Raw genomic sequence first — 13,262 nt, 5'->3', positions numbered from 1 at the left:
GGTTTAAACATAAATACCCTTAGTAATGAATAATATAGACTAGACTGACCATCGCTGAACGCTAGTCATCTATGCTATGATTACAATCACAAATAGCTGCCTAGTAATGCAAAGATTTCTGGGCTTATCTCATTTGCAATTTTCGCCAAGGACAAGTCTACCTAGTAGTTACTTTCCTTTAGTGGTATAATATTTTTGCAGGCGGTCCCTATTACCAGACGCTTTTACGACATGAATGCCTTGTATTGAATTTTCACCTGAACATGTGAGGGGACAAGAAGATAAGCGAATGAATGATTAATAGTTTTGCATTTTATTGTAGTAGCCGTTGCAAAATCAAAATATCTGCGATCCCAAACAAAGTACGCCGACGTCACCATTGCCATCGAGGCCCATCTGTGTACCATTTTGAATAATAATCTCCAACCTCATGGAAAAGAAATGGTTCGTCCGCATCGTGAAGTGCCATGTACAAATGCAATTGCATCAAATATTGTGTTCGTTTGGCTGCTAGAGCCGTGAAATGAATGGAAAAATTACCTGAAAGCTTACTCCGATGGGAACAAACGTGAAAAAAAAAATGCAAGAAAGTGTGAAATGCCCCCTCCCCTTCTCCCCCTACCAGTACAGCTGAGGCCAGACGCCAAATCTGTCCCTCAACATCTCCCACTGATGTAAATGCTTCTCTCTTCAATACGGACGTCTTGGGAGCGGTGTGGAGCAAGACATTTCATAGAAGAAATTGGTATCTCAAAAAACGACATTGACGCCCTTCAAGCCCAGTCCAAAACCCGATCCCAGACCGTTACAGATCCATAACAATTACACGACCATCTCCTTCCTGGTCTATGGGGGTATAATAAAACAAGTGATAAAGGAAAATTAAGTGAGTTGATTAGAAAAATAGCCTCAATTCGTATCCTTCGCTCGGGACAACGTTCTGTGTCGCCCCAGCATTGTCATTGTCTACAGTGACATCCATTTCCCATTCACGTTTGACGGGTGTTGGAGAAACCTGAACTTCCAGGATGAAGTCTTGTCCTTCGGAAAGCTCTCGTACAACATCATCGTCCATTTCGACCTGTAGACCACTGTCAAGTACACGGAGAGTGCGCATGATTTTGGTAGGCTCAATTTTCCATTTCAACGCGATGGCATCAATAAAATCTTTGAGGGTTCGTTGCATCAAGTATATAGCTCGATGGTACTCATGTTTGCCTGGCTGAGCCGTGTCTCGGCGGAGTACATAAAAGCAAGCTGCTGGCTTGACAGGTTGTTCGATTACAGGCGGATTGTAAGATGGATCAACTCCCAAAGCCTCAATCCAGCCACTTAGGCTTCCAGCGTCGCCTGACTTGGGAACCTTGGTTAGCTGATCTGGCGGACTCGCCAAATGCTGTGGGTTTTGATTTTGAAAGTCCCCCGATGGCAGGTTATGGAAATCAGTCCAAGAAGCTGAAGGGTTAGAAGCAGTTGCGCCAGCCTGAGAATGTAATGATATTGAACTTGGTGATGGGGAGATGATAGACGAGGTACCAGTCGTCGAGCTGCGTGCGCTACTTCGCGCCGCCCAAATTGCATTGTCATGGGAATCCACTTTAGTCAAGTCGAGCGGGTTCGCCGACTAAAGCTACTGGGTGGATATCGGGATCATCTTGTTCAGAATCCACGCAGGAAAAGGACGCTACTTGGTCGTGTGCTTGAGACATTTCTGACATCGCTCGTAGCTTAGAATGAAGATCCTCTTCCATAGGAACCCGTCCACCTGCAGAAGATGCAGAAGACATGGACCAGGTACGTTTATGCTTTTGAACCTTACCAGGCCGCTGCTCACTCAATTGCGCCTTTGTAGTTGAGCCTCTCTTTCGCTTCCCAAAATCTTTCATACCAGTCTCTGCCTGACTTATTTGCTGCTTTAGCTTGTCAATGGTCTTCCTGACGTGCGCAATATCGTTGGCTAATTTTCTCTCCGCTCCATGATCTCTGAAGAGCTTTACTTTGCAAAAGGCCACCTCAGAGGTCTCGCTGACGTGTGGAGAACCAGAAGGTAGCGTTTGGGTTTTCGCGCAAAATCGAACCGGGATACCCTTCACACCTTTCGAGTGGCTGAAATCAGTGGAAAGGAAGTTGAAACGAACGGCAATGTTGCACTCGGGGGCACAGTTGGGAGCTGGGGTCCAAATCACAGAAAACCCATCGAAGGAAGCCGTGTCAAGCTCCACGCGAGTACGTTTATCATCACTCTCGCCAGGCTGTGTGGATTCAACGTATTCTACAGCCTGAAGCTTTCCACCGCGTTGATGCGCCTCATTGGTACCTCTTCCTTCTTTCCATAACTGCCAGCACGAAGCAGGTCGCTGCCTCTGCTGCTCGTCTTCGAATGAGATACGAACGAATGTCCGGTAACGAGTTCCTGGTTGAAGTGGCTGAGTCAATCCAGTATCCATGACGGAGACGGAATATGCCTGTCCCTTGTTGAGATACGTGACCGGGATTTCATCGGCTTGTTTAATCATGGCCGTTGGAGCATTTAGAATGACGTGAAAACGGAATTTCTCGGTAGTTTGAGGGCCCGGTCCAGACATGGACATGCCGTACGATTGTGGCTGGAAGCTCGTCAATGGAGATTGGTGCATCGCCCGCTCCATGGTACCAAGCGGTCCTTCGTCATCATCCATAGGAGATCCGTCATGGTCCATTGTTTCGTAACCTGTATCCTGATGAACGAAGGAGGATGGCGCGAATGAGGTCTGTTGCTGGGTTTGCTGTTGATGATGGGGATGTGCAAATGGGTTAAAGTTCTGAAAATGTGGAGGCAAGTGGTGACCAAAATGGGACATGTCCATCATAGTATGAGCATGGAGGCCATCTGTAGAAGTTGGGAGTGAAAGAGGAGTTCCAAGTCCCATACCCATACCCATGCCAGGCGTGTGAAGATCTCCAGCTTGATTATGATATAGAGTATTCGCCGCTCCCGGTGTAGGTGTGTAGAAAGGTACTGGTGTTCCATTGGAAAAGGCATTGAAAGTGAAATTGTTGTCCAAAAGTGAGGGTGTGAATCGCCATGGTTCTTGCTGCGCTCTGGGTGTTGGATCTAAATCTTTTATCTCTTCACCTCCTACGCTGCGATGTCTGAATTGGTAAATGCGTTAGCCCATGTGCACGAAGAAATATAAAGCAGGAGGAATTGATGCAACCATTCCAGCTTTTACGACAGGAAATTTTGAAACCCATGCAAAATGCACATGATTGCGACGAGAATTTGAGGTAACTTGCCTGTCTGGCCCGCCCGCAGGCGCGGCTAAGTGAGTACCGTTGTTTCCAGCAGAGGTGGTTGCAGTGATAGCAATTTCTGGAAACGTTTGTCGAAAGTTGGCGATGAATTCATCACCGGGTTTTTGCGATGATGTCCTGTAAAAGAGAAGATGGTGAGCTTTGTTTTGATGGTGGTCAATGGAGCTCTCTGTACTGAGCGCAAGGTAATGCGCAGAGGCCAAAACAACCACAACAACAACAAGACGATAAATTTTCAGCTTACCGATTGCGAAACATCTGAAAGGTAGATAGAAGAGCTATTCCAAGCTCTTCCCGTTGAAGAAGTTTTGATGAGTGAGTAGAGGAGTTTCCTCCTTCGTAAAGCTTCCGTTTGATTAATACGTGGGTGGTTTGTATTGTGAATTCAGCTGAAGTAGAAGTGGAGGGGTAAGCATATGGGATTTGCTGGGAGTTCGAGTAGCGAGCGTGATGGGAATTCACGTAATGCCTAGGTATTGAGGTATCTAGATATCCAAGTGTGAAGTTCCGAACTAGAAACCTATGGATATGAATATGGAAAAGCGAAAATTGATATCTGAGGGGCGAGGGTGCGGGTGCGGAAGGGATACCAGATGCTTATATTTCGTATAAAGGCGTGTATCTAAAATGAGAAAAGCTGCGTCAGACAAGGGGAGGGCCAGGGGGGAGGGGATCATGATAGTATAGTTTTCATGGATTTTTATTATGTGAATTTGGCGATGACGGAAACTTCCTTGAGGATTACTTTTTAATCGTGATCCTCTTTTGGGAAGGAAAAGGTCTACTAGGTACACGCATGGGTCAATTTGGGTTTGTTTGTATGGATCAAACGCAGGCGAGATACAATAAATATAAAGTATAAAATAAGAGCTAGAACTAATTGCGCAATACTTGAATATATTCACTACTCACTACCTACCACTTGTTATTTATGACCTATACTAGGTACTCTACCTACTTACTCAGTACTTTATCTTCTTACCTACTTTGACTACGGTACCAGTGAATGGGAACGTGTGACTTCTTCCTGGGACGAAATCTGGCATCTAGGCGCTCCCCGACACATATTAACACTTTCTCGATATGGATGAATCTACTGCGCTAGCTAAGCAGAATCTACTAATTCTAACTAACTCTGCTGACTCTGCTAACTCTACTAACTCTACACGAATGGATCTCAAGCTAAAACTAGTCTACTGGTAGTTACTAGTCAGTCTAGAGATCTACTTTCCTAGTATTGGGCTCTAGGAAACAACGGCAAAGATAAAAATCGATATCTACTGATGCTACTCGAATCAACTTCAAGTCATTTCATCCTCGTTCTCATATTATGCATCTCTGCCAAACAAAGCAGCAACAAAGCATCCATCGTACCCAAGCAAACCCAAGTAAGAGGTACCACGAATGAAATGTGTGTATTGGTTGCGATAACATCATCGGTGGACCCATAGATATTATTGCTACTATTATTTCCGCTATTCCTTGTCGTTTTTCTCAGTGACAATCCCCTAATTGCTCACTCCTCCTCCTGCTGGGATTCTCATATGCGAATTATTATTTAATTGTTATTCTTACCTGGGCAGGCTGGACGGACTGCTGGGGGAGGGATGAAAGGATGAGGGATGGCTGAAGAAAGTTCTTCCTACATACGGAAGTCTTACCCTAATGAGACCTCGGACGTGGAGAGACAAGAAATTCTCGATTCTCAGTGTCAAAGCGGCATCAGAAAATTCACATCATCAGCCACACCCCATCTCAAACAATTAAAGAAATGATCAACACTAACAATAAACTCGCGACATATCTCATATTGTGGCGAAAGATTCGTCCTCCATCCATTTATCGAGTGAATTGCAAATGTTTTACTTTTTTCACTCTTCTTTCTCTGGATTCTGGATGCTGGATGCTGAAGTGTCAAGTAACACTGGCTTATGCTTGCTAAGCTGAAGGCCTGCTGAGATCAAGACCACTTACGGATAATGGATCATGAAATATTTCACGGGACGTCTTTTTCCATCCCGATTGATAACAAGGACTAAACTCGATTCTGCTCCATCTCCGCTACATATCATACAAGCTACATACAAACAAATGGAGCAATTATATATTTTCCGATCTACTAAACATGAAAAGAGCGTCTTTGTATCGAAATCTGGAGAGATATCTACTTTTGGAGATGGCCCCCTTTTTCACCCTTTGATTTTCACCCTAACGAGCTCCTGGAACCGTTAGGTTACCACCAGATAGATCTATTTTGCCTAGACACACATAACCCTCATGTTGCTTACTCTCATCTCATTTTACCGTTTACTCTCATCACCATACAAACAGTAAAATTGCTGTTATTGATCGGATACTGTTCCCGAGTATCTAACTAGCATGCTATTGCGAATCACTGTCTTAATAAATTGACAAGTCCAACAGGTCCTTTAATCTCATGAAATTGGGGATTGAAAAGTTCGGGGCCCAGGGGCTCTAGATTCTTAGTGCGTTGCATACCATATTTGGGTGCCACTTTGGTCATTTCAGGCTGCGCGGGGAATTTTTCTTCCCTTGTCTTCCATTTGTGGCGCCGAACAAACAATCCCATCAAATCTCTTTTTGTGTTCTTCGTGCGACATTCTACCGGTCCCAATCATTTTTCAGTTTGAATTATTCCAGATGATCACAAACTCTTCCATTGCGTCGTTGCATAGCCACAGCCACGATCTCAAGAAGAATGTCACAAAGGAACTCTTTAGCGAGCCGTACAAGCCACAGTAGATCAGCGAGAAGGTTTTGGAATTATACGGAGACTACTCCGTGGAGGCGTTGTGGCGGATCCATCAACCTATCGCACCGGAGATGAAGCGCAAGCTTCATGCTTTGTGATCTGGACTATAGTGTGATCTCCGGAAATATGGTCCAATGGTACTACGAAGTCTGCATCTTTGCGATTCCATCATGCATATTAGGTTTGATGCTGATATAGGAGAAGCATATTCCGGTGTTAAACAAACCACCGAACTTTTGCTGTCTTGGCCATCCACTCCGAAGAATTCTCACCAAGCTCTTAACAGATGTTGCATACTGTGTCGTGTCACCTGCCGCGATTTTATCTTTTCTCCATACGTTCATATGCTTCAGAGCCCAGGCTTCGCTGCATACAGCATTACCCTAGCAACTATCTGCTGCTAGGTGTCTAACGGGAAATGGAGGTGTTTCGATCATCCTAGAATAGAGGCCCCTTGAGCTCTCATAGGCTGATCAAACATCTGAAAGCTCAATCAAATGCCTAGTCTGCTGCAATTGAATGGATTTCGCTACTTCTTATTCGTCTATAACGAACAACAGCCGGTAATACCGACATTCATTTGTTCTTGAGCACACAGCCACACAATCGTCACAAGCATGTCTTCTCGGACAAAAGCCATCGTCGAGCCACTGTGGCGTAAAGGCTGGTGCAGCCGATTTCCCACACTTTCCCCTTGGTCTGTGGGATGCCAAAGTTTTGCGGCTCGTCTTTCACCTATTATCACAACCCCTCACACAATTAATACCCTCGAATATTGCGTCTTCCTTGTCTTCCCTTGCTGCATCTAATGCCTTTTCTGACTTTTGCTCCTTCCTCATAGGTTCATCGCTCCCTTATCAAAGTCTTAAGTGGTTAATTAACGTTTTTTCATCTCCGTTTAAACACTAGCTCAATTTCCATCCGCCTTTAGCTTGGTTGCCGGGCATAGATGGCGAGCGCAAAAACGCGTGGAAGGGTAGATAGCTGCATTTGCATGAAAGGAATTCACATCTAACCTACATTAGACGGCAACGTGATGAATTCCACTAGCACGGCTTGATTAGATTACGAAGACATGTATCTGATGGGTGATCTTATTTGCGAGGTGCTTTCGCTGCCTTGGGAGTCGGTATACTTTCTCGACTGTCCAATTTTTCGAAGTCTCCATAAAGAAGAATGATTCTGCCATTTTATGTTGGCGGATTACTTACTACATGCTCTTGCAATTCGAAGTCATTTTCAGATATGCATGGTAGCATGGTAGCCCGGAGCTGCTCGATTAGCAGGTGTATGATTGTATAAAACACGAAGGCATCTTTTGGCAATCTCGATGCAGCTCTCGCCAAAGAACCGAGCCGTGGAACCTTCGCGAAAAGATTTCAGCCCCCATCTTATTCCCTTCCTGCGAAATGAGTTGTTCACTCTAGGAGCAGTGTCAGTACTGAATCTAGTCGATAAAGTGTCAAGTGATCGAGAACAATGCACATGAAGCCATCACGGTACACCGCTGGTGACAGTGGAGAGAAAAGTTTCAGCCACAGGCCGCATTAATGATTACTTGCCCTATGGCGGTGGAGACTCGAACTTATCTCGGCATCTAGAATAGTCGAGTCTTGAATATTTTCTCCAGATAAAAAATGTTCCGCTGTCATTTGCTGCAAACTAATTCTGCAAAAGTTGAATTGCCACGTTGAAAATAGCATCACCGTTACCGATACACGACGCAAAAGGTTCGTAATCATCAGCCATCAAGCATCGGATCATCCTTCGTCACGGGCGTGATGATATAGCAAAATGGATATTCTATCAGTGAAAAATTCCACTTGAACCAAAGTTTTCTTCATTTTTTCATCTTAATTGCGTGTCTTTTTTAATTCGTGTATAACTGATCTCCGCCTTCAAATTCCTCAATAAGGGAGGATTTTCATAAGTTCTCATCCGATGTTCCGCACAGTTTTTAATTTTCCGAGTTGAAGCCCATACAAATGACGTCAATGATGCTTGTATGATGGGGAACCTTTGCAAGCCACCCCTTCCCCCAAGAAAAACCTTTGAGAAAATGGGTTTGAACAAGGGTGGTATAGTCAGTATCATTTTGGTCTTTTTTTTTTTTTTCTCTTTTTCTCTTTTTTTCTTTTTTTCCTTTTTTCCTTTTCTTTTTTCTTCATTTTTCCTCATTTTTCTTCTTTTTTGGCAAAGATCTTTTATCTTTTAGCCGATTACTCCTTGAAGTCTCGAAGTCTTAATCCCTATTAGTCGTGTTTCTTCCATTTATTAAAATCCAATAAGCGTGGAGATCAAATCTAGTAAGCCTTTACCTAATGCACCATCTCTATCCGTGTGAATTCGATTCCTAGTTACAGATATGTATGCTGCTGTATCATGTATGCTTCGACGAATATTCTACTGCAAATACCTGGCAGCGTTTTGGTTGTAAGACCTGGATGGCCCTACCGCCTTACCGGGACCCTTATCAACGTTTTTTTTAATCTGTCATCAATTGTGATCGACCCGATAGAACTCTATTTCAAACCTTCTTAGCCCATCAAGTAGGATCTTGCATGTACCATCGATGGTTCAGTGGTTACTAAGCCAGCGAACTCAAAATCAGAGTTTCAAACACAATGGGAATGATGAACGTCGCTGTCGTCATTCGGCAACACTGCAGGTACGAGGACTGTACACGGTCGGAACTTCGGCACAATTGGCTGGGTTGCATGCATTTACATACCAAAATTTGGTTCTTGGCACAAGTTTGCATAGGAAAGCCTATCGAATGATTTGCACACAATGCTCACGGACAAGCCTTCATATCGTATGATGCCTAATTTAAATGCTTGGGAGTCGGCGCTCGGGTTAGGAAAGAACTCTTCTCCTTGAAGTCAGACATTGGTTTGGTACACGTGCTCGGGCTCCCCGGTGTGGGGATTTTCTGCGGGAGCTGTTTGGGTTTTGGTTTCTGCGAGAGGTCTGAAACGGAAACACGGTTCGTTTGGTGTGATTGGAGGAAATGCAATGTCTTTTCTATCGCCCCTTTGGCCATGTAGTCACTAGGAGGCCCGTTCCGCGACCCGGTCTAGTCCAGCCGGAACTCATTAGGATTTTGTCTAGACACTCAGAGCGCGCGCTTATTTTGATCGCGAGTTTATACGCTTTTTAGATGGATGTCTTCATATTGCACAGGATGATATGCATATATTCAAGATGCAATTTGTCGAATTGGATATGCTTGTCCTCATCGAGGCTGGACCGCCTGCAAGTCGGAGCCTATGTAGATGATTGGGAGCTAAATATAGTCGGTAATTAGTCCGATATTACTTTGTGCCACCTGGCTTGTCTTCTCCCAAGAGTTCCTATAGGTCGGATTACGGTCCATTAAGAACGGATAACTCACAAAACACTTTGAATCTTTGAGGATGGTTTGTCCACTCCAATGAACTCAATTTCAGATGAATCACATATATCAGAGGAGTTATGGAAGCAGGAATCTCTCATTCTCGGACCGCAGTCTAGACCATTGGGACTCGGGAGTCATTCATCCTCTCTTCACCATCACTAGACATAAGACGTATTATATTATAACCTTATCTTTTTCCTTCTTTCAATGCATCTACACCATTTTTATCAGCCGCCTGATGCCAGGTTCATGCTACGATTACGATACTTCAGTACACAATACGGCTCTGATCACGACGGATTCGAGAATACATGAGGTAGTAAGTAGCCAAGTGTTTTATATTGTCTGTCATCTTTTCTCTATGTACAAGTTGGAAAGGCCTTCCAAGTAACAGGATCAATCTTTTTTTTCCGGCGGAAGAGCCTATGTAAGAGCCACCACGCAAAGAGGCCCCGACTGAGGAGGTCAAGGTTCTCCTTGTTGCCTTTTTGGCGTGCCTTCGTTCAGTTTGAATGCACATATTCCACCCAAGTTTAAAGCATATGGAGCTCGCTGGTTCACCTGCGAGTAGGCTCTCCAGTGATATCGGCTCAAGGCATTTTAGGAAGCTTCTCTATTAACTACACAGAAGGGGCATTGATATGACCAGAGAACCTTGAATATATCATTCTTATCACAGAATTTTTCCGCAGCCCTACGCGTGATTCAAACCTAAGGGGAAAGGAAATGCAGGAGAGCTATTTAACACAATTTACTTTGTCGGTATTAGGTGGTGGTTTTAACTAGACAGTACAAATTTGCTTTACTCTGTAATACCAGGGAGTTCAAAATCTCGACAGATATCTCGGGAGCATTCTAACATATGTAATTGTGGTTTGATATACTCGGAGAAGGAGACGGGAGGCCGGCAAATCATAATGCTTTGGGAAATTTTGGATAGCAAGGCAGCTGGATATGGGAGTAATGATTATGTAGATACATTGTAGATACTCTAAAAACTTTTAATCATAATCAACTAAAATTTGAACAGATCTCACAATCAACTGGACCAAATTGTGATATTCAGATCTCATTATCAGCTAGGAAAATAACCGAGCGGGAGTCATTGCGTACGGGAACAAAGTTAAATCTAATATCTTCGATGATTTTGGTTTCAATTTCGCACGGTTGTTCACATTTTGCAGCTGGCCAGTTGATAATAAACACCTTAAAATCATATCAATATGTTTTTTTTAACTTCATGAATTCTTGATATTTGATCTGAAATTGATCAATTTCGAATGGCAGTTTTGCAGTTTGCAGCTGAATTACACGATTAGTCAAGTGCACTCTCCAAGCTCAATTTACCCTATCGGCTTCTTATCGTCAGCCCCTAAACGTCACTACAGAACTGTACCAAGGACCTCTCAGCATCATCATAGGCCACATTACTGTACAACAACCAACCAACCTTAAACACTTAAATTTCGAAGTCACTTCAACTTTCCACTTTCTCCTTTATCTGTTGCTCGTTATACCACATATACGATCTTCAATCATCATTTTAGTCTGTATCTTCAAATATGGCATCTGCATCCTCGGGATCCTCTGCTCTTAACCCTTCGCCCGCTGCATCGACGAGCCCTTCCACTGCTTCCGAGTCGTTACCTACCACCTCTACCGCAGCAGAGAAACCACCAGATGATGGCTCGAAACTTAAGATGTTCTTGGGAATTTTGCGAAAGTAAGTCTTTCTACTTCTCGCATCTGTCTTTGAAGATGTGGAAAGAAAAAACACACCGCTATCAACAAGGGGCAATGCGACGAACTGTGGTTACAGCCTCTGAAGCAACTTCAACGCCTTCCGCAGAGGCGTCTAGGTCTCAGATGATAAATGACTGACATTGTTTTCTCTATTTACACAGGTTTATTGGAGTGGCAGATATTGCTTCCGTTCGATTTAGTTTGCCGGCCCAGCTATTAGAACCAACTCCCAATCTCGAGTATTGGAATTACCTCGATCAACCGAATACATTTGTGGCAATAGGAGACTCGGACGATCCATTAGATAGAATGCTAGAAGTCTTGAGATTTTGGTTTACGAAGGATTTAAAATATGTCAAAGGAAAGCCTTGCAAACCATATAATTCTACCCTTGGGGAATTTTTCAGGGTAAGCAGTTGCATCTAAAATGGCAAGATCGTAGTGGGGAATACTGATCTTTGAATAGTGTAATTGGGAAGTTGAGGATTCACAACCGGCTATAGAGACGATCAAATTGAGTCCAAGTGCTTCGTCTTCGAAAAAGAACACTCCTATGTCATCAACAAATGCGTCCAATGTTACAATTCCTAAGCCAAAACCCTCCGGTAAAAAAGTTCGAGTATCTTACTTAACGGAACAAACTTCGCATCATCCACCGGTCTCCGCATTTTATGTCGATTGTCCGGAGAAGGGTATTTCAGCTAGAGGGTTCGATCAACTATCAGCGAAGTTCACTGGAACGAGTATCAAGGTTACACCAGGGGAGCACAATTTGGGTATCTTCATTAATATTGAGAGGAGGGACAATGAGCAGTATCAACTCACACACCCAGCTGCTCATCTTGGGGGGCTTTTACGTGGAACTTTGAGTGTTACCGTGGGAGACCAGTGCTATATAACCTGCACTCAGACTAAGATTAAGACGATTTTGCATTATGTTGAAGAAGGATGGTTAGGAAAGACGCAAAATAAAGTGGAGGGAGTAGTGTTCCGCTACGATCCGGACAATGATAATAAAACTAGGATAAAAGATGTCCCTGATAAGGATGTATTGGCAAGAATATCTGGAAACTGGAAGGACAAGCTATACTTCACTTTGGGGCCAAAGGGCGTAAGTGTTGTTTTATGCATTCAGATGATAAGTGCTAATTTAACACTACTAGGACAATCCAATTCTTTTAATAGATCTCATGCCGCTTCAAGTAGCACCGAAGATTATTCCTCCAACAGAGAAACAGCTACCCAATGAATCGCTCAAATTCTGGTCGGGCGTTACCGAAGCTATTAACTCTCGACAATTTTCCCGAGCGACAGCCATTAAACAAGAATTAGAAGAAAGGCAGAGAGAGAAGGCTAAAGAGCGACAGGATCAAGGGGTTGAATGGCAACCGAGATTTTTCACAGGATCTGTTACACCATTAGGTAAACCGGATTTGACAGATGATGGAAAGGAGGTTCTACATATGTTACAACAGGGAGAATGGGATTTGAAGGAGAGTGAAGTTACTGGAGCTTAGAATTCGTTTTTAAAGATGCATTTCCTCATGAAGGATTTCTTTCCGGTCTTTGGATGATACCGATACATTTGTTGATACATGATATATACATACATACATTGCATTATATTATATTATATTATATTACAATATATTATATAAATGAAGAAATGCTGGAAATGATCCCAGTTAAGGTGGTGTGGATATGAAATGGTGGTTTGTGTGTTGTTATTCTTTTAGTGGTTGATTCTGTTGATTTTGTTGATTGATTGATTTATCCTACTAGGTCCCTTTTTTCTTTTTCTAGTACTTAGGGTTGGGTTTTTTTTTTGCGTATGTAGATGTAGATATAGATGTAGATATAAACTGACCCTTTATTTATAATCTATAGGGATGATAGAATAGTAGAGAGAGGAAGTAGAGAGAAAGGAGAAGGGAGAAGGGAGAAGGGAAGAGAGGGAAAGGGAAGGAAAGGGAAGGAAAGGGAAGGAGAGAAGAGACATTTGACATAGAGCGAAGGGAAGGGAAGGGAAGGGAAGAATTGGAGGAATGGAGGAAT

General features: G+C 43.4%; 3 protein-coding genes across 3 annotated transcripts; 2 read left to right on the top strand and 1 right to left on the bottom strand.

Moving 5' to 3' along the window:
• Positions 1-895: 895 nt before the first annotated feature.
• SS1G_11030 (hypothetical protein) lies at positions 896-4,340 on the bottom strand (the record flags this gene model as incomplete). The annotated part of the gene is made up of 5 exons (XM_001587740.1): positions 896-1,354; positions 1,635-2,087; positions 2,139-3,123; positions 3,539-3,683; positions 4,277-4,340. The coding sequence occupies 5 exons, from the start codon at positions 4,338-4,340 to the stop codon at positions 896-898; spliced, it is 2,106 nt and encodes a 701-aa protein (XP_001587790.1).
• Positions 4,341-8,432: 4,092 nt separating this feature from the next.
• Positions 8,433-8,947, top strand: SS1G_11029 (predicted protein; the record flags this gene model as incomplete). Its single annotated transcript, XM_001587739.1, has 3 exons — positions 8,433-8,500; positions 8,609-8,735; positions 8,831-8,947. 3 exons carry the CDS (start codon positions 8,433-8,435, stop codon positions 8,945-8,947), a joined length of 312 nt encoding a protein of 103 aa, XP_001587789.1.
• Positions 8,948-11,026: 2,079 nt separating this feature from the next.
• SS1G_11028 (hypothetical protein) lies at positions 11,027-12,724 on the top strand (the record flags this gene model as incomplete). Its single annotated transcript, XM_001587738.1, has 4 exons — positions 11,027-11,187; positions 11,369-11,615; positions 11,674-12,318; positions 12,371-12,724. The coding sequence occupies 4 exons, from the start codon at positions 11,027-11,029 to the stop codon at positions 12,722-12,724; spliced, it is 1,407 nt and encodes a 468-aa protein (XP_001587788.1).
• Positions 12,725-13,262: the final 538 nt, after the last annotated feature.

This window comes from Sclerotinia sclerotiorum, genomic scaffold (assembly GCF_000146945.2).
Source record: "Sclerotinia sclerotiorum 1980 UF-70 scaffold_17 genomic scaffold, whole genome shotgun sequence".
Taxonomy (NCBI): domain Eukaryota; kingdom Fungi; phylum Ascomycota; class Leotiomycetes; order Helotiales; family Sclerotiniaceae; genus Sclerotinia; species Sclerotinia sclerotiorum.
Note: the sequence above shows the minus strand (reverse complement) of the source record. Positions and strands in the feature narration are given on the sequence as shown.